This window comes from Anguilla anguilla, chromosome 17 (genome assembly GCF_013347855.1).
Source record: "Anguilla anguilla isolate fAngAng1 chromosome 17, fAngAng1.pri, whole genome shotgun sequence".
Taxonomy (NCBI): domain Eukaryota; kingdom Metazoa; phylum Chordata; class Actinopteri; order Anguilliformes; family Anguillidae; genus Anguilla; species Anguilla anguilla.
This window is the reverse complement of record NC_049217.1, coordinates 27508514-27527969: the sequence shown is the minus strand read 5'-3', so window position 1 is coordinate 27527969 and position 19456 is coordinate 27508514. Positions and strand designations below refer to the sequence as shown.

General features: G+C 50.0%; 2 protein-coding genes across 5 annotated transcripts in view; both read right to left on the bottom strand.

The window, feature by feature from the left end:
* Positions 1-1373, bottom strand: part of farsa (phenylalanyl-tRNA synthetase subunit alpha) — an 8890-nt gene extending 7517 nt beyond the window's left edge. Inside the window, exons 1-2 of one of the 2 annotated variants that reach the window (XM_035396991.1) lie at positions 1161-1373; positions 363-500 (exon numbers count right to left, since the gene is read on the bottom strand). In XM_035396991.1, coding sequence (XP_035252882.1) covers positions 363-500; positions 1161-1307 — 285 coding nt within the window. In that variant the 5' untranslated portion in view covers positions 1308-1373. The remainder of the gene's footprint in view (positions 1-362; positions 501-1160) is intronic. The other variant, XM_035396990.1, reaches the window with a different exon arrangement.
* Positions 1374-2829: 1456 nt separating this feature from the next.
* Positions 2830-19456, bottom strand: LOC118216883 (interleukin enhancer-binding factor 3 homolog). 3 transcript variants are annotated; one of them, XM_035398473.1, is made up of 20 exons: positions 19340-19456; positions 18220-18371; positions 17728-17846; positions 16554-16795; positions 16105-16285; positions 15367-15514; positions 13816-13907; positions 12243-12338; positions 12021-12132; positions 11544-11641; positions 11340-11451; positions 10611-10724; positions 9941-10146; positions 9409-9588; positions 8818-8955; positions 7891-8034; positions 7580-7709; positions 7384-7431; positions 4321-4725; positions 2830-4005 (listed from the first exon to the last, which is right to left on the bottom strand). In XM_035398473.1, exons 3-20 carry the CDS (start codon positions 17728-17730, stop codon positions 3884-3886), a joined length of 2571 nt encoding a protein of 856 aa, XP_035254364.1. In that variant the 5' UTR covers positions 17731-17846; positions 18220-18371; positions 19340-19456; the 3' UTR covers positions 2830-3883. The 3 variants fall into 3 exon arrangements, with proteins under 3 accessions (XP_035254364.1, XP_035254362.1, XP_035254365.1); XM_035398471.1 differs by lacking the exon at positions 18220-18371; XM_035398474.1 differs by lacking the exons at positions 2830-4005; positions 4321-4725; positions 18220-18371 and adding an exon at positions 4853-5608.

Genomic DNA, 19456 nt, shown 5'->3' with positions numbered 1-19456 from the left:
CAAGCTCAATGCAACACAGCAATACCCTCAAAACCAACGGATCCAAACGCCCTTCGACCGACTGGCACGGTCCCCAGGAAGAGCTCTCAGACCAACAGAACATCAACAGGGCTACGACAACAACCAGCACCATCAGGGCTGTAAGCAGCGCTAACCGCATCTGCACCAAAAACCAGATATTATGCCACTGTGACCCTCATTCTCACGCTATAAGGAGCATGGGCTTCGTGGTTTCTTCGTGATTCCTGCTGATCAGACTGTTGTACGGTTATAGAGGCAATACCCACCCAGGAAAAGGAAACATGTTTCTACTAGATGCAGCTTAATAGACACCCCCATTCCAAAACAGCGTGTATTCTCACCATCAGCTGGTTCTGCGGGAGCCCCTCCTCGGGTATGGCCTCGAAGACCTGCGCCTCATGGCTACCCTGTTTTGCGATCTCGGCCCCCTCCGCCGTCAGCTCCCAGTGCTTCGAGGAGCGCAGCTCTGCAGCAATCACCTGCACAGGGACGAAGGAATTCAAACACGGCTCGTGCGACTCTGTTCTTCCTCAGCAACACCGCTTCGAATGTTTTTCAGTCGGTGTTCTCTGCGCCCAGCTGTGATTAGTGATTTAATTCCAAAAGGAACCAGATTACCAAAACTAACTCTATCACAATCAAGCCCTTCGGCTACAGACACGTATATATTAATACAGACTGAATACAACGTGAATAACGAAACGTTACCCAACTACAAATTTCCCTTCTCCTATAACAAGGACTATAATACAAACATTATCCCCCAACAACAAACTATAGTTTTTGTTACCTAATCGTTCATGTGTAATGATTCTGTTGCAGCACTCAGGCAAGTAGCTAACAAGCTTACGATGAGTTAATTTCGCTATCCAACTTTAGCATAATAGCAATCTTTAAAGAAACAATATTCTCAATTTCTATGGCAATGGCTGACCAGCAAGCTAATCTACTTCGCAATATATTGTCAATACTGGTAGATAGATTTGCCGGTTGACTTGAAGCCATTAGACATTACGTTACGCTCCTATTGCATCACCTATATGTCGCCCATTGAATGGTTTTACTGCAGCTAACTTAGCTAGCAGAGATACGGTAGTTAGCACGCTTGCTAGCGTGTTGTCCGCACAAGGTTAACATACATCGCCCAGAGCCTGCAGACTTTTGACCGCCCCGACAATCACTTGATGGTCCACGTTGAGTATAACGGCAACATCCTGGCTGTCTACACCTCCGTCCACCTTTTCAACACGGCGGAGAAGCGATTCTAAAATCCCGGTATCTGCCATGCTTCTGTGTCGCTTGCGTACTTCTCCGCGGCTTACTTCCGGCCAAGACCGATGACGGGAAGTGACGAAGAGGTTGACGTTTGACGTAAGGTCCAAAAACAGTCAGTGTCCGAATCAACGCAAATGGTGTATAGAACTTTGTCTGCAACTTGTTCACTCAATCTCATAAAAAACACGTTTTCAACATCAGGATGTTACACTGCTTGTAAATATACTTCCAATTTTTTATTGAAATGCCAAGTGTGCGTAGTATATGTGGATAATCACTTTGAGTGAACTAAAACAATGCAAGTCTTACTTTGAGGTCTCTGTGACCATGTTGCAACATTGCAACACCAGGACAGCAGTGCTAGCACATCCACGTGTGTATTACCAGGCCTTGGGCTCACTGTCACAGTGTACAACAATGGTCTCAAACTCAGTGCCATGGAGGGCTGTGCATATGCTGGTTTTTATTCCAGCCTCAGATCTTGATTATACAATTAGTTCAATTATGTTCTGAATTAGGGATGCAGGTTTGCACATAATGGTGACCCGACGTCTATGGTGACCTGCATTGTCTAAATAAAAACTTGCTTATATTCTGTGCTTCAATGCAGTTAAATGCATATGGCCGAATTAGTAATTTGACTCAATTAAGGCAACATTAATTGGTTGGAATGAAAACCTGCATACACACGGCCCTCCATGGCAACGAGTTTGAGACCACTGGTGTACAAGACCTAATGCCTGGTAATGTCCCGTGAGCTGCAGTGAATGTTACGCGTGTCACCGTTGCTAGGGCGACAAACACACACACGTGATCAGCAGCGTTACTCTGAGCAGTCAGTCATCTCCGTCTGTCAGAAACTCATCTGCTCTCACAGGAATATGAGTCGGAGGTTAAAAAGAGAAAAGAGGGAGACGGAGAGGAGGGACGGGGGGGTGGGGGGAGAGAGAGAGAATGGGGGGGGGGGGGGAGAGGAGTGAGGAAAGCAGGGAGAGTACATCCAGCGCGTTTTGATGCAGTCAGAGTTCTGCTTTCCGTACAGGCTGTCGTCGGTATTTGTGTGGGAGTCGTGCTTCGCCCTTTTCTGGCCGGTGGAAAGGTAAGCCTTTCAGCCGAACTGCGCCTTTAAACAGCAGACAGCAGGTCTGTCTTCACTGCGACAGAGACGACATCTGGGGCCAATGAAATAAGCCTGAGACAAGGGTGTATATGCGCACACACACACACGCACTTGTACTTACACATACACACACACACGCACACACTTGTACTTACACACACACACACACGCACTTGTACTTACACACACACACACACACACCTCCCTTCTCTTATTTTTAAATGACAACCCCATGTCGTAAGTGTATACTCAGCCAGCGATCTTTTGGTTTAAGGCACGAAAATCTCTGAAATATTTGTGTGCACGTATGTGTGCGCGCGCGTGTGTGTGTGTGCGCGCGTGTGCACGTACGTGTGCGCGCGTGTGCTTGCACGTGCTAGACTGTGTATTATGACAGCTTCAAGAACAGAGACTTTTCCTCAAAAATAAAAATGTATTAGTACAAATCATAAGAATGTTCCATACTGTACCTAAAGACCAACTTACAAAAGTATACCACCCCATTCTCCCCTCCCCCATAACACAGCAAAGTCAGCCAAGATTTCACCAGTTAGGTACATTCCTCAGTAATCAGTTGAAATGTCTGACACAGAACCACAGGAATTCTAATTTGTATTAAAAAATAAAATAAAATAAAAACACAATAAAACAAACAAAAGTTCAGATAAAACCAAAAAAAATCAATTAAACTACTGAAGTAACAGTCCAAAATTTTCCCACTCACGAAATTAAGCCACTTCAACATTAGAAATTCATTTAGTTCCAAAAACGAGGCAGTTATGAAATGTGCACAAAGTTATGACCCGATAACGCAGGGTCATGTTTGGGGTGATGGCCATGGGGGGGGGGGGGGGGGGGGGGGGGCAGAGAGGGAGCAGACACCAGGAGGGTCTCTCAGGATGTCTCCAAACGAAGTGGATTAAGAGAGGCCTGTCCCCACCCACCACTGTCCACGCATTTCAGTGTGCTCCCTGGGCCAGACAAACTAAGGGTGAAAGACAGGAAGTGATGTGGAGAAGGGGCGGAGTTTCACAGCTCTAGGGATTGATCAGAGGGGTAGAGATCTGTGTGGGGATTGATCAGAGGGGTAGAGATCTGTGTGGGGATTGATCAGAGGGGTAGAGATCTGTGTGGGGATTGATCAGAGGGGTAGATATCTGTGTGGGGATCGATCAGAGGGGTAGATATCTGTGTGGGGATCGATCAGAGGGGAAGAGATCTGTGTGGGGATTGATCAATGGGGTAGAGATCTGTGTGGGGATTGATCAGAAGAGTAGAGTGATGTGAAGATTGATCAGAAGAGTAGAGATCTGTCTGGGGATTGATCAGAAGAGATCTGTCTGGGGATTGATCAGAGGGGTACAGATCTGTGTGGGGATTGATCAATGGGGTAGAGATCTGTGTGGGGACTGATCAGAGGGGTAGAGAGTGGTGTGGGGTTCTGGGAATGGAGGACGAAGGCGGAGTCTATCTGTATTGGTAGTTCATGTTGGGGTCCCCTCGCCCGCACCCCGGTGGGGCGTTGTAGCTCGGGTTGCCCCCGTAGTTCCCGCCTCCATGTGCGTTGAAGGTCGACTGGCTGCTGTAACCTGTAAAACGAAAGGGGGTAATGAGCACGGTACAAACCAACAGTACAACGTTCAGTACTTTCTGAATTCAGGCCCCGGGCATTAAGGACTAGAGGCTATCAGGCTGGCAAACTCTGCGTCTGAACTCTTCTTTAAAAGCACTGCTTAACACGGAAGGGATGCCTTTAGTCTTTGACCAGTTTGCTTTATTCTCGTTTTAAGCTGCTTTTAGATTGCTTTCCATTCTCTTTTAATATTTAATCCTTCGTGCTTTTCTTTCTATTAGGCTATTTTCTATCATCACTGTACCTGTAGAGACTACAGGCTTCCCCTCACCATCATAGCTGTAGTCCTGGCTGCCTGCCCCCCCAGTCACCTGACTGGGGTAGGCAGTGCTGTAGTTGGAGTAGGCCCCGCCCCCATGGTTGTGGCTGAAGTTCTTCTTGCCTTGCCCAAACTGGGTGTAAGGTCCTTGTCCTGGTGGGGGCGGCGGCGGGGGGGCCGTCTGGTAGCCGGGCGGGGGTCCGCCCGCCGGCCCAGCGAAGGGAGGTTTACCCCCCGGGTGCATGGGCTTCTTGCCGGGGGGTTTGGCGGAGGGGGGCGGGGGGGCAGAGTAGCCGCCATCGTTCTGATAGTAGGAGCCGTAGCCGCCGGCCCCCACGGGGCCAGGAGCAGGGCCCACCGGCCCCGCCCCCGGGGCCCCGCCCCCACCGTTGGCTCCGTCGTTACCGTAGTAATTATCTGAAGGGGGGAAAATGCATCTGAATGGCAGCTCAGTGGGCGGACCCAATTACACCACACTCCCCCTTTCACACAACCAAGCCCCACAGCGATCACATGACCACTCTCAGCCAATAAGTGCAAAGCATTTTCCGGGTTGCATTCTCCTCGGCACTTGCAATCAGAGTGAATGCTGCTTTTATTGAAAACATAAAAACTGAGAACAAATTTTTTAAAAAAAGGTAAATAAAATACATCCACCCAACCCCCCCCCAAACAGTATCTTCTTCCCCAAACAGGGACGTCCATTTCAGGGAAAGGACGACGGCCGCAGTGTTGCTCTTAGTAAACACCATTGATTCTCCATCGAGCTCACATTTACATAAATTCAGTGATTCGGGGGAAAAACAAAAACAAAAATGGCTGTAATCCACACTCTGAAATCCAGATACTTGATCTCCAATTAAAAGAAAGGCTTCAAAAAAAACTTCAAAGCAAAGGCCAAAAACAGACACCTGCCAATCAATCTCCACAGGCACCGCCCCTCCCCCTCCCTTGTTGGTACAGATGGTTCTCTCGGCACTTCCAACAGCCATTTTCTCTGCAGTCCAGAGCCCGTCAGAACAGAGGTTTGAAAAAGTATATGAAGGCCTGTTTTATTTTGGGAGGGTTGGGGGGTGGGGGTGTGGTTCTTGGACATAGGGCCTCTGTGGTGTCCAGAGCTTCAGGGAGGGGGGGGGTTAGGGGTTAAATTCCTTGGAGATCACCCCCCCCCCACCCCACCCCACCCCCCAACATCCCACCATTTGCGAATTTTGAATTGCTTTGCTTTTTTGAAATGAAACGGTTGGGACGTTCTATGATGCAAAATCGTGGTAGCCATAGCAGTCTGAGAGAAAGTCACCTAGAGAGTGAGACAGAGCAGAGAAAGCAAACAAGAAATTAGATTCTCTTTCTGCCCTAAATTTGGGAAATATTGATGTTCCTCATGAATGTAATTCAATTTTTTATTTATTTATTTTTATATTTCTCTGCTCTGGTCACCCTCAAGATACGTGTTCTCCTCAGAACTAGCTGCTGGCAGGATGGGGGGGGGGTTTGGGGACATAAAGGGATCGAGCCCTGTGGCTTAAAGCAGAGAAATGTAAAATAATCACACAGCCGGACGGACGAGCGTAAATCAGGAAGAACAATCAGCGTCCAGATTTCAGTCTCCCACACACGACATTTCAGTCACTCACATGAAATGCAGTGCCTTGTTTTTTTATGTTCCTGAAAACGAAGCCGTTGATTTTTTATTTTGCCTTTACGTTCCAGTTTAATTTCCATGGAGCGCCCCGTTTCAAGGCACGGAGTGGAATATTAATTTTAATAACCAGAAACTGTTTGATGGATTGTGTTTATATACGTAAATCAAAGATCACAGAAGGATTTGCCGAAAGAACACTTCACGAGTCTTCCAAAACGAACGTGTCCCTTTCTCATACTGTACTCTGAAGTGTCAAACCGAAGTGCATACAACAGCCGCTTGATGAAAAACGTGATCAGATTTCAATAGATATACCTCAGGGGTGTTTTTCAGTGAAAAACCTTTCAGTCATTTCACTGAACAGAAGGCAATATTTCACATCCCATTTTTGGCAACCGAAGGACATCACATCTCTAACCTGAACAACACTAAAAAAACAGCAGAAATCTGCTACATTTGAAGTGCAAACAAGGCAACATGGAAACCTTTGTTTAGAAACACCAGACGAACATGTTCCTATGAGTTATGAGGTTTTCAGATTTGCATCTTGGTTGTGAATATTGCACTTCTGTCCAGAAACTGAGAGCCAAAATTTAATTTAACCACCGACTTCACTAAATTATTTTGGAATCTGGAATTCTCAATGTGAACATGTTGCATATTTTTTTATAAACTAAAATTTAACACTGCAAAATTACTTACTACTAGATATGTTTGCTCAGTACTTAGAAATAATAAAAGATTGTGCCATAAAGAACAGGTAGCAATGCATTCCAAATCCAGACTGTCTTTGAAAGGTACACACAGGCCCAGAATTATGCCAGTATGACCCGGCAAGGTCAAATTGGGCATTCAGTGGAGACTGTCCAGGTCTCACCAAACCCTCGCAGAGAGAAACTGTGTAAAACACTGGCACAAGAGGGAGAGACATCACGTGACAATTATGGGATGGAGAGAGGAAACTACAGTCTCTCCCCCAGCCCCCCAGCTCCCCCCCCCCCCCCCTCGCCCCAGAGGCGTTTCAGAAAGGAAGCAGAGGTCTCCACACAGGAACTTACTCTCTGTCCATTTAGTTTGAGGACTTTGGAAATGAAAAGCTGAAATGTTTTCAGCCCTTTGAAAAGCAGACATACAAATCTACATTTGTGCTGGGGCAGAGGTGTGGACATTGGTTCACCCAATCTCTTCACTGACTGCCACTGTGGTCTAAAGATGTTAGCATTGTCAGCTACAAGCGAAGTTACAATTACACCACGTTACATCACAGCCCACGCACACACAGAAATCAGCCCTACAGACAGAAGAGTGAAAATCTGTGGGTGGAAACCTCACTTCTCATAGCTCAGGACATTTACATGGGCTCGAGCCCAGCAGGGATTCATAACATCATAACACAGGCGGAGAGAGAAAAGGCAAAGATGGGAACTCACTGTATCCAGCGTTAGCGTTGTTTCCGTACCCATATCCTCCATAGCCACCTGTTCAAGATTGAATAGTTTAAGTAACTCATTTACACTGCAAGCCACCGCATCACGTAATACTGTCAATGATTTAAGGCCTCCAACGTATTTGAACACGTTCAAGGTCATTTTTGTGATCACAACAAGCCGTGTTAAAATACTCTACCTTGATTGTAGCCACCACCATTGTTGAAACCTCTGCCCCGCCCCCTGCCACGGCCACCTCTCCCTCTGCCCCTGGGATTGGCTGCTGGATCTGCTCCAGCTCCTCCCATCATTCCAAACCCAGGGTGGTGCTATCGGAAAACATGTTCGTGTTAATAAAAAAAACCAAACAGCAGTTTATATTCAACTGGAGTCTTAAATGCAGTCCAAATGCAGCCCATTTAAAGCTTCAGACACTGCTGACCGGAGAAGGTAACTACGGCAACAGGATGACGGACAGAAAAAAGGGGTGGAGACAGCAGAGCGGTGTACCATTGGAGGGAGTTTCTTCTTCTTGTTGGCATCGGCAATGGAACCTTCTGGAAAGAGTTTCTCCAGGGCAGCCAGGGCAGCATAGGCCTTTGCCACTTTCTTATTCGAACCCGTGCCCTGGAACTTCTGCCCGTCAATCTCCACCTGAGGGGGGAGGGGGAGAGATTGGGGGTGTGTAGGTTAAAAAAAAGCCTCTCTAACCTAGGAAACAGTCACTCAGCACTGCTATCCAAAACTGTGCCTTGCTTATCCATGCTGCATAGACTGAAACTGGAGCTGTGTTTATAAAAAAAGAAACATAACCAACTGCCACAAATTCAGCTGCTGTTCAGCCACTGTCTCAAATCCTGATTTCAGGAGCTGGTGACAGAAAGGCTGGAAGTGTGAACGTTAGTGGATCCCAAAGAGGGGTTTGGGGGCGCAGCGTGCGGAGGTTTGGGGGCGCAGCGCGCGGGGGTTTGGGGGCGCAGCGCGCGGGGGCTTGGGGGCGCAGCGTGCGGGGGTTTGGGGGCGCAGCGTGGCGGGGGGTTTGGGGGCGCAGCGCGCGGGGGTTTGGGGGCGCAGCGCGCGGGGGTTTGGGGGCGCAGCGTGCGGGCTTTGGGGACGCAGCGCGCGGGGGTTTGGGGGCGCAGCGTGCGGGGGTTTGGGGGCGCAGCGCGCTGGGGTTTGGGGGCGCAGCGTGCGGGGGCTTGGGGGCGCAGCGTGCGGGGGCTTGGGGGCGCAGCGTGCGGGGGTTTGGGGGCGCAGCGCGCGGGGGTTTGGGGGTGCAGCGAGCGGGGGTTTGGGGGCGCAGCGCGCGGGGGTTTGGGGGCGCAGCGTGGCGGGGGGTTTGGGGGCGCAGCGTGCGGGGGTTTGGGGGCGCAGCGAGCGGGGGTTTGGGGGCGCAGCGCGCGGGGGTTTGGGGGCGCAGCTCCAGCCCAGACTCACCTCCATGACGAAGCGCTTGTCGTGGCTGCCCCCGGTCTCGGAGACGAGCTCGTACTTCAGGCCGCGCCGCTTCTCGTTCAGCTCCATCACCGGGTTCTTGCCGTGTTTGGTCAGGATCGGGCCCTGCTGCCGCAGGTTCTGCAACACGGACCGCACGCGTGACACAGCCGCCACCGCACCAGGACAGCCACAGGTTCCAACATTCACCCCAACACATTCTGACTACCTCACCGCAAAACGGGAAACTGAGTGTGTGTGTGTGTGTGTGTGTGTGCATGTGAGAAAAGCTGTGTGTGTATGTGCGCATGTGTGTGAGAAAAAGTGAGCGTGTACGCACGTGTGCATGTGAGAAAAGCTGTGTGTGCATGTGCGCATGTGCGCGAGAAAAAGAGTGCACGTGTGAAAGAGCGTGAGTGTACGCGCGTGCACACGCATGTGTGCATCTGTACGCGTGTGTGTGTGCAGAAGCGTGCGTACGCAGACAAAAGCATGCGTGAGCACAGACAGCGGGAGCATGTCCTGCAGGTAGCTCTGACCGGGTCACTGACGTTCCCACACAAGATGGCGCCGCCCCGCAGGCAGCCGACTCACCTCAGCGCTGTCGCCGGCCTCAGGGGTGGCGGCCGGAGCGGGGTCCGCGGTGGGCGGGTCCACAGCAGCGATGGGAGGGGCCTCAGTCTTCGGCTCCGCCTCACTGACTTCCCCCTCAGGTTTCACGGTGTCCGCAGTCTTGAGCTCCACCCCCGTGGGCAGTCCCATGTCCTGCAGAACCTATGGGAGTTGGGAAGAAAATGATTGACAGAATGAACAACAGGAAGAGGGGCACAATGACCAAAAACCAAAGGGTTAATATTAAAATATTAAAAACAATTGGACAGCTTTATGTACTTGAGCAGTTCAGGTTATGAAGGATACCACAGCAGTGCCCTCACCTGGGATTTGAACCTGCAACCTCTAAGTTACACATCCAGTTCCTCAACCATTATCGCACACTGGGGACAGGGCACAGGCCCCCTTGTCATTGTCCTGCCCCCCTCAGCCCACCCTTCCCCCTAACCCAAATCACAGCAAGCCCTGCCGCCTAAGCCCCGCCCACTAATCCCTACAGGCCCCGCCCCCTCACCTTGACGGCCACGTGCAGCTTGGCGGTGCGCTTGGACGGGCCCGAGGCCTCGTAGCTCTTGCCGTCGACCTCCACGGCCATGGTGAAGACGGGCACGTGCACGGGCCCGGTCTGGGAGACCAGCCGGTACTGCAGGCCCGGCCGCAGCTGGTTCAGCCGCATCAGCGCGTTCATGGCCTGCGCCGGCTCCGCCTTCTCATCGGGCGCTGGGGGGGGGGGGGGCGCGAAACATCAAACAAAGACCCTGACGCACGGAACCAGCAGCGGGCACTACCCCGAGCGGACAGTTATGCCCCATAAACTGGGCACTGGTTCTACCAACACAGCCCTGACAACCAAAACAGGCTACACATCCACCTGAGCGGTAGGGATGAAGACCCATATAAACACAGAGCTAAAGGAACAAGGACAGGCACTAACTGTACCCCAACTGAGCATCAGAACCTAAAGGGGCACAAGAGCTGATCTACTTTAGGATTTCACACCTTATGCCCTTAATTATGCAAGTACCCAAATAATTTACTGGATTCAGCTTTAATGGCTGTTTTTCCACAGCTATGAGCCTCGGGGTTTGCCATTTAAGCTCTCTGGGTAAATAAAAACTGGGTTAATGAATAAACGCCAGTAGTAGCATTCTGGGTAGCATTCTGGGTAAAAACCGCTTTATTACATTTTTTCTGCAGCTTCTTCTTCTTCTTGTTGGGGCTCTTGTCCTCTCCTCCTTCCTCTTCCTCCATGGGCCTCTTCATCGGAGGGGCGTAGGTGGTGCTGGGCGGGATCTGAACTGGAATTGGAGACCAGGGTCTGCGGTTAAAATCTCCCGCCCCCAAAACACCACGCTCCGGACCCCTGAGCAGACTGGGGGGGGGGTCTCACAGAGCGTGTGTAACAGAGCAGTCGATCGTTGGGTGTGCCCGAGCGTGCGTCTGAGTGTGGGCATGTGTCCGAGCGCGGGCGTGTGTGTGTCTGTGTGAGAGCGTCTGTGTGCCTGTGTGTGTGTGTGTCTGTGTGAGAGCGTCTGTGTGCCTGTGTGTGTGTGTGTCTGTGTGAGAGCGTCTGTGTGCCTGTGTGTGTGTGTGTCTGAGCGCGGGCGTTCGTCTGAGTGTGGGTGTGTCCGGGCGTGAGTGTGTGTGCCCGTGTGTGCGTGTGTCCGAGTGCAGGCGTGTGTGTCCGCATGTGCGTGCGTCCGAGCGCGGGCCTGTGTGTGAGTGTGTGCGTGTGTCTGAGCGCAGCGTACGTCTGAGTGTGGGTGTGTCTGGGTGTGTCAGAGCATGAGTGTGTGTGCCCGTGTGTGCGTGTGTCTGTGTGGGGGCATGTCTGAGTGTGGGTGTGTCTGGGTGTGTCCGGGCGTGTGTGTGTGTCTGAGCGCGGGCAGGTCTGAGCGGGGGCATACATGTACCCGTGTAGTCGATGGGCGTGTCGCTCAGGGGCTTGCGGGGCATCTTGGAGGGCAGCGGGTCCATGCCCAGCACCTTGTGCAGCTGGCCGAAGGCTGCCAGCCTGAGCGCGTGCTGGGGGAGGAGAGATCCCACAGGGTCACACCACTGAGGAAAACAGGACCAAACACCCCCCAAACACCCCCCGCCCCCTGGGAGGGGCTCACCTGCGCGCTCTGGGTGATGTCCTCTCTCTGCTGGGGGTACAGGTGACCAATAGCGTCCTTCGTCTCTTTCTCACACGGGTCTAAGAGTCCTGGACCGTCTGCAAACACCCGCCATTCCGGGGATTTAGGGCAGTGCAGAAACGCGTGACTCACGTTATACAGACAAACAGCCCAGGACAAAACCCCCTACGAGAATATTACAGCTCCCCCTGGTGGTGGGATGAACTTAGTCACTGACCTCTAGGCAACATTTCTTCTCCCTCAACCATTTTATAGCACTTCTACAAATCAGAATACAGCACCACATGTATTTAACAGCACGTCCAATCTGTGTGTTTATGTGGTTAATTTCAACACCTGTGCTGCTGACTACATACAGAATGTTTTGTAAATCACTGAGTAAATGCTAAAGGAAAGTAAAGCGCTAAAGTAACCAGCAGCGTAAGCATAAGCTGGGCTCCACCAATCAGAACTTACCTGCCATGAGGATCCCGGAGGCCAGGCACTCCAGAACTCTGCGGAAGGCCTCGCCCGCTCCCATTGGCCGGTTCCCCGTCCCAATCGCCTTCTCGCACAGCAGCTCCAACGGCTGCGCAGCGAGAGAAAGGGGGCGGGGTTTCAGACACGGAGGAGGCCCGGGGTGTGTCGGTTTTAAACACGGAGGAGTTGATTTTTTTGTTTTTTAAACGAATGACTCACCCATCCTTTCAGCGCGGCCCAGGACGGCACGCGCGTGCACAGGTCCCGCAGGATGCGGATGACGATGACGCAAGACTTCAGCCCATTGGCCCTCGCCTGGAGACAAGCATGGGGAGGGTGGGGCAGGAGGGAGGGGGGAGGGAGGGAGGGAGGGGCGGGGCAGGGCAGGGCGGAGGAAGAGGACACTTTAACTCAAGAGAACCAACAGAAACCACCACACAAGCACAATCCTCCTCACAGGCTCAGAAAAAAGCCAACAAAGACTGAGGCGTAAATCACGCTGAGATGCTAGTGCTGAGCGGCGTGCTTATCACTGGCTTTACAGACAGGGCTACTAGGCCAGTCATACTGACAGTCTGAAGCCCAAACTGCTGAAACACAAATGGGCAGAGAGAGAGAGGAAGAGAGAGAGAGAGAGAGAGAGGGAGGGAGGGAGAGAGGGAGAGGGAGAGAGAGAGAGAGAGAGAGAGAAGGGGAGAGAGAGAGAGAGAGAGGGAGGGAGGGAGAGAGAGAGAGCGTGACAGAGAACGAGCGAGAGAGAGACAGAGAGAGAGAGGGGGAGAGAGAGAGCAAGGAAGGGAGAGAGATGGAAGAGGAAGAGAGAGAGAGAGAGAGATGGTGGGCTAATGCTCAAACTAGGCAAATTTTGATTTACGGCAATTAAGATACGTAATTAAATCTTAAATTACCCCCTGGCCTCCACCCCCCAATTTTGTCTTGGCTCCCCTATCGTTTCAGGCGGGACGTCCTGTGTGGGCCACAGTCTCACAGCCAATCGAGCGCTGTGCCCGTTTAATTTAGCTCCACACGGTGCAGTACTAATCTGCTGCACACATTAAACAGCTGAGCACGGGAGGACTCCAGATTAGGTACTGAACACAGAAAACGCTCCACACATCTGCGCACTGAAAGAACTGCTAAATACATTTTTTTCCAAAAAAGAAAGGCAGAGTAACTTTCAGATACGACATTTTTAACCGACAAACTATTTAAAATTATTAGAGTAACTGGCTGCTGTACACGAGCATAACTTTCTACCAGATACTACAAATATCGTTAAACATAATATTTTAAAAACACAATTCAACAGAATGAGTTTAAGGACACCAGAGATATAGCACCTGAGGACAGTAAATTTCAGGTTAGTTCATTTAACACATCCTGCTTCAGCAATGGCGAGCAAAGCTTTCAGTTTGAAAACAGAAAGTGTTCATATTACCAATTACTAAAACAGCAAGCAGGTAAACTTGCAAAAGGGCGGGGCTGGAACAGCTTTTAACAACAACAGGGGGTAAAAAACTTTTGGGGGGAAAAAAAGAAAAGAAAGCGTGGGCCTTCACATGTCAGAGCTGCACAGCAAAAGTGCGAGTAACACCTTCACAGCGATTTCAGAAAACCCAACAAAGTACTCAAGTGAGAAGCTCAAAAACAAAATAAAGTAATTGAAGTCAAAATGCCATGGCTAATAATTTGAAAAACAAAAGCGCGAAAAAAATAAAAAAATAAAAAATAAAAAAAAAAAGAAAGAAGGAAACTCACTACTTTTCAAGACAAATAAAGACGAGATGCAAACCTGGAACCACTTTGCGTGGCGAAGAGACGCCAAGGCAGTCAGGCATTTCTGCCTGTCCAGAACATCCGGGGGCTCGCTGACTGAGAGCGTGTCTATGGGCGGGTGGAATAAGAAGACAAGGTACAGTTTGACCAAGGGGGGGTTCTGTCACCCGGCCAGGGGGAGGAGGCAGCTTTCCCAAAAGCACGGGGGCAGGAGAGGGGAGGGAGGGCAGGGGGAGGGGCTGCCCCGCCCCGCCCCACCACCAGAGAAAACCTCTGTCACCTCTAAACGCCACTGCACCCTAATCCTACACGCACACGATTAAGGCCAGGGTGGGGCTACAATGCTGGGCCTTTAAGCTCAGTCTAAACTCACTGTGATTACGCTCATGCCTGGTGCATATGTGGTGTGTGGGACTCATCTTCTGGGAACTTACTGGATGGTTCTGTCTGAACTTTCTTAAAATAGTTTTTTTTTTATTTTTTAAACCAGGTAAGGGTATCCTGGGTGATTTTGTGTGCGTATGCGTGCAGGTGACTAGAGGAGGTAAGCCCCGCCCCCCTCGCCCCCCTTTTTGGGTGTCCTGCCTTTGCCCCTTCCGAGACAGAGAGCGTCCAGTTGGTCAAAGGTCCAGCGTCCCTAAAAATCGACAAACTAGAAGGCTTGACAGAGAGAATCAGATTCTGAACCACAGGCAGCAGTTATCAAATGCACAGGAGTTACAGGAGTCAGTCTACACTGCAGCAAAACTGACGCCTCCCATGGACCCAAAACGGCCTTCCAGCTCAGCGTGGGGTTTAGATAAGGCTAGGCCACCCCCCCCCCACACTAACAGCAAACCCCCCCCATCGCACCCAGCCCTGAGAGCCACCATATTGTTACGTAGGAAACTGCGATCCTGCCATTTGTTATAATGTTGGTTTTTCTTATTTTTCATACCACTGACCGGTTCTGCGCCGCCACCCCCCCCACCCCCCCTTTCATGTTTTGGCACAAGGCGCCTCCTTTGGCCTTTGACTGGCCAAATTTCCATTCAGCCAATCAGAGTCAAAGCTCGCCTGCCCAGTGTTATCTATGACCCCACGCCATCCAGTAAAAAAAAAAAGAAAAAAAAAGGCACAACGCTCTTTTACCCATAATCCTCTTCTGGGTCTGGATATCGGAGCTCTACAAAAACTTGTTGCTCATTTTTGCTGCAATGCAAACTGCTCGTACAATTTTCAGTATAAAAACACATGCAGTTAAGTTTGTGTTTTTTTTTTCTTTTTATCTTTTGATTAATTCTCAGTAAGCCTTCGAAAAAGATTTCATTTTTTTTTAACTCAAGATAGGGAAGGAGAGATCTGGGTTTTTTTTTCTTCCTGAACCATATCCCATCTGCTACTGTGTATTGGGCCATCAAAAACAGTACTACGAGTCTACAAGCAGCTATAAACATAGCCTGGGCTTAACATGAGGGTCACAGATCTCAACTCTGTTGAAGGCCCAATAAACAATATCTGCCTGCAGTGTGTGCCTGTCTCCTGGAGGGGGCGCTGGAGAGTCGGGGGCCCCTGAAGGAGAGCCTACCTTCGGCGGGCTGCTTCTCGGACTCCTCGCGGACCACGGGGGAGGTGAGGAGGACGGTGAGCACCAGCTTCGGCTCCTTGGTGCTCTTGATGACGATGGCGGCCTCCCTGACGGACTGGATGATCTCGTACTTCTCCTCCGTCACTTCCTGCATCGCGAAACAGTGTTGACCTTTAACCCCTCAAAAAAAATGCAGCCCGACTTCCTGTACGACCTCCCAAGGACAACAGAACTGGGATGAGGCAGTCATGACATTATCACAGTACCTGTAGAAAATGAGGAGGAGCTCCACCAATCATCGAATGTGTTGGTAGCACCCAACATAACACTGGCAGATGCGCTCTGGCTACTTCCTGGCAATTCCCTCAGGGCTTCCAGTAAGTATCCACCAATCACAGCACACCAATAAACTACATATAGCCATTCTGCAGTGGATGCCAATGTTCGCATTCAAACGCTGCCATTATCATAATACAACATGGTGTGTCATTATAACCAACTCTTCCTATATAGGCCAAACCAATTCAAACTATTCACATGCCAAAGGTCAAGACAATTGTACGTTAAGGCAAAGCCAAGGCTCCTGGCCATGTAGAGAGGTTCTCTGAGTTTCCTTCTAGATGATTTGCTTCAAGCCTTACTCACACAAAAAAAAAAAACATCACACATAATCCACAGCACAACCCAAATCAAAATCAATGAGAGGTCAGCGGGTGTGGAAAAGTGGGCGGGGCTTACCGCAAGCTGCACGGCCATGTTCTCGGCCACCCTCTTGAGCAGGGAGATGGTGGGCTTGTCCTTACACAGCAGCACCAGCTCCAGCTCCAGATCGCCCTTCAGCAGAAGCCCTTTGGCCACCAGCCCCACCCTCATCACCCCCCGCAGGGATCGTGTGGCCTGGTCCGACGGCTTGGGCTCGCTGGAGAAGGGGGGGGGGAGAAAGAGTCAAGCAGTCACCAACCGTCCAATCACCAGGCTACACACCACCCTACCTTTACTTCGGAGCGATCGGAATCTACACTCTTTATGACATTATATGTCACGGATTTCAAGTCCATATTAAAAAGCAATGGCTAAAGTCGGTATGTGGGGGCTGGGGTTGTATGTAAATAATGACGATGTACTGCTTAACAAAATTAAGCTTATCTGGAAAGGCTTATATGGGTTTGACTGCATTTCCCACGTACCTCTCATTCTCCGCCTCGGCGTCACCTGCGGCGTCGTCGGCGCCTTCGGCAGGCACGGCGTCCGTCTTCTCCTGCTCGTCCAGCCAATCGGACACGGCCTTGAGCGCGCGCTCCGTGTGAGAGACCATGTTCTGCACGGCCTCCAGCTCCTCCTGTGTGGGGTACACCGCCAAGTGCTTGGACATCACGTGGCGGTCGTCGTTGATGAAGATGCGCATCGGTCGCTGGCGGAACGGGGGGGGCTAGAGGAGCACAGTCAGAAGGCCCAGTCACAAAAAGACATGCCACATCATAAATGGTAAATGGACTGCATTTATATAGCGCTTTTATTCAAAGCGCTTTACAATTGATGCCTCTCATTCGCCAGAGCAGTTAGGGGTTAGGTGTCTTGCTCAAGGACACTTCGACATGCCCAGGGCGGGATTTGAACCGGCAACCCTCCGACTGCCAGACAATCGGTCTTACCTCCTGAGCTATGTCGCCCCATAACAAACTTCAGCTAGTGATGCAAGACCTCTGTCCACATACAGGGATAGGGAACACTTGCCTGAGCCTCTCACACACACATACACACTCACACACAAGCAAGCACGCACACATGCACACATTCACACATTCACACACAGGAGGATGAGTTTTATATTCTAAGTCACCTTTCCACACACATGCCGAAGACCATTCAAAGGTAGCTAGCTGTCCACAGCAAGTCTTACCAGACCCCCCTGCATAATTATTCCAGTTCAATGCATTTTCAGTGTGCGCACAGATAGGGAGGGGAATACCAGGACATGCTTTTCACATTCAGTACCCAGCCCTGGGCATAGAGCACATTCAGTACCCTGCATGCGTTGAAGAGAATTCGATTTGCACGTCTCATCTCCCCACCGAACACACACTCTCACTTTCTCTCTCTCTCTCTCACACACACACACACACACACACACACACACACACACAGGGCAAGGCAAACACCAGCAGAGGACGCTTGCACAATTAGCTTGTACTCACCTTCCAAAGGGTGATAGCTCATAATTGCTTTATAAATCCTGCCATAAGACTACAGTTTCAGGATCAGATGTACTTTTCACAGAATGCTATGGGCATGCAGAGACACAAAGTTTAAAAAAAAAACACGCGCGCACACACACACACACACACAGAAAGGAAAACGAACCATGGCTGAGTCTGTGGTTCTGTCTGCAGCCTCGCGTGCGGTGGTGACGTAGCGCTGAAATCAAGCGCGGATGGACCGCTTAGCACAGATGGCTGTGACGGAAGCTTCAGGTCTCGGGTCTGACAAGAGAATGCAGGGACATGTTAGAACCTGGGTGTACAGGTTAATCAAACGTGGACAATAAACATTAAAATACCTTCCCGTTTTAAAATAAAAACACGCAAGAGCGGTTCCAGGATTGAGTAAGTGCGTACGATGCTCTTTGGGAATGAGGAAAAGTCAAGTGATCTATTGTAAAAAACGGTATTTGGTCAAAATAAAAGTATAAGTACAAAGGTAAGTCTTTCTTTAAAACTGCAAGCGACAGGCGCGCTGCGGCTAACGACCACTGGTCAGTGTCTTCCATTCATTTACACCCACTCGTCAGTTCCCATTCCTCTTCCCCATCATCATCCCCCACTTTTACCCCACTGGAGTTCCACCGCTGCACACCTGGATCAAAGGACAAGTCGATATTTGCTAGCCGAGTATCGTCGGACTATTCAACCCCATGTTTAATCAATGCCACTTCGGAGCCCGAATCGAGAACCTGCTTAAAAGCCACCGCAGCACGCTATTAAATCCCCACACCCCCTTCCAAGGCACTGCAAAAAAAAAAAAAAAAAAAAATCAGTACACTACCCAGCTAACTTACCATCCAGTTGGTACCAATAGGCAACTAATTGTTAGAAGATTGACCGTTCGTAACTTAGCTATGTTTGTTGTAGGTAACGTTAGCCAGCAGTACAGCTAGTTAGACTAACTAGTGAATCGTATTTTAAAATAGCTGGTTCAGCGTCTCAATCCAGCGATGGTTAGATATAGCTTCCTGTTAGCTAATTTAAAAATACACCACGGAACCACCGCCCCCGCAAGCTGTGTGTTAGTCTACCGTAACCACATAAACCTGGTCGTAAGAACTGCATATTAGGTCTCTAAACGTTACACCGGTGTAAAATGTTTGCTACGATGTAACGTAGCAACAAACTTAAGACCGTGAAGCCGCCATTTTATTCGCCATTGCCACACATGAACAATAGCCTGAAAATAGTCTTGTAACGTTAGATTACATTAGAAAGCTAGCGACCCGCCAGTGTCCCAACATAAATAGTTTGATCTAGTTAATGTGAAATGATTTCAGATAATTGCTCGTTTGATCTGCAATCGAATATCACAAAGGTAACGTTATATCGTTAAAGCTGTACCTTAGTCGGATAGGGTAAGGTACGGCTTTATCTGACAAACATTAGTAGTAGCAAGCCACCTTACGTTACAGTCGTACCTAACTAACGCACATTTCAATTTGTCCCAAATAGCTATAAAGTTATGGGAAATGTCTGCGTTATTTCACTAATAAAAAACTTTTTATCCTACAAGAGAAGTGATTGACACCAACAGCATAGTTAGCATGAGCTAACGGGCATCGGACTGGCCTTAGAAATGTGCGGCTAAGCTAACAAAGGGGTTCTCGAAGCTAGTTATCTACATGTTATCCAACATAGCTAGGGTTTAACAGTCCGATTCGTATCTTATACGTACAGACAAGACGACGGCATGTGATTTCTGCACTTACCGTTTAAATGAATTCCGTCTCAGCTGCACTATGCCCTCGATGAAATGGAAATTTAGCTGGTAATGAAAATCCCACGCCACAAAAGCATGTCACCTGCGGACGCACTTCGCGAACCTT

Excerpts from the sequence above, each read along its gene's own strand:
- LOC118216883 (XM_035398473.1), bottom strand. Across the intron at positions 15,515-16,104 it reads ACATGGCCGTGCAGCTTGCG|GAAGTGACGGAGGAGAAGTA; the intron begins GTAAGCCCCGCC and ends TTCGCGATGCAG. Across the intron at positions 8,035-8,817 it reads ACAAGCGCTTCGTCATGGAG|GTGGAGATTGACGGGCAGAA; the intron begins GTGAGTCTGGGC and ends CTCCCCCCTCAG.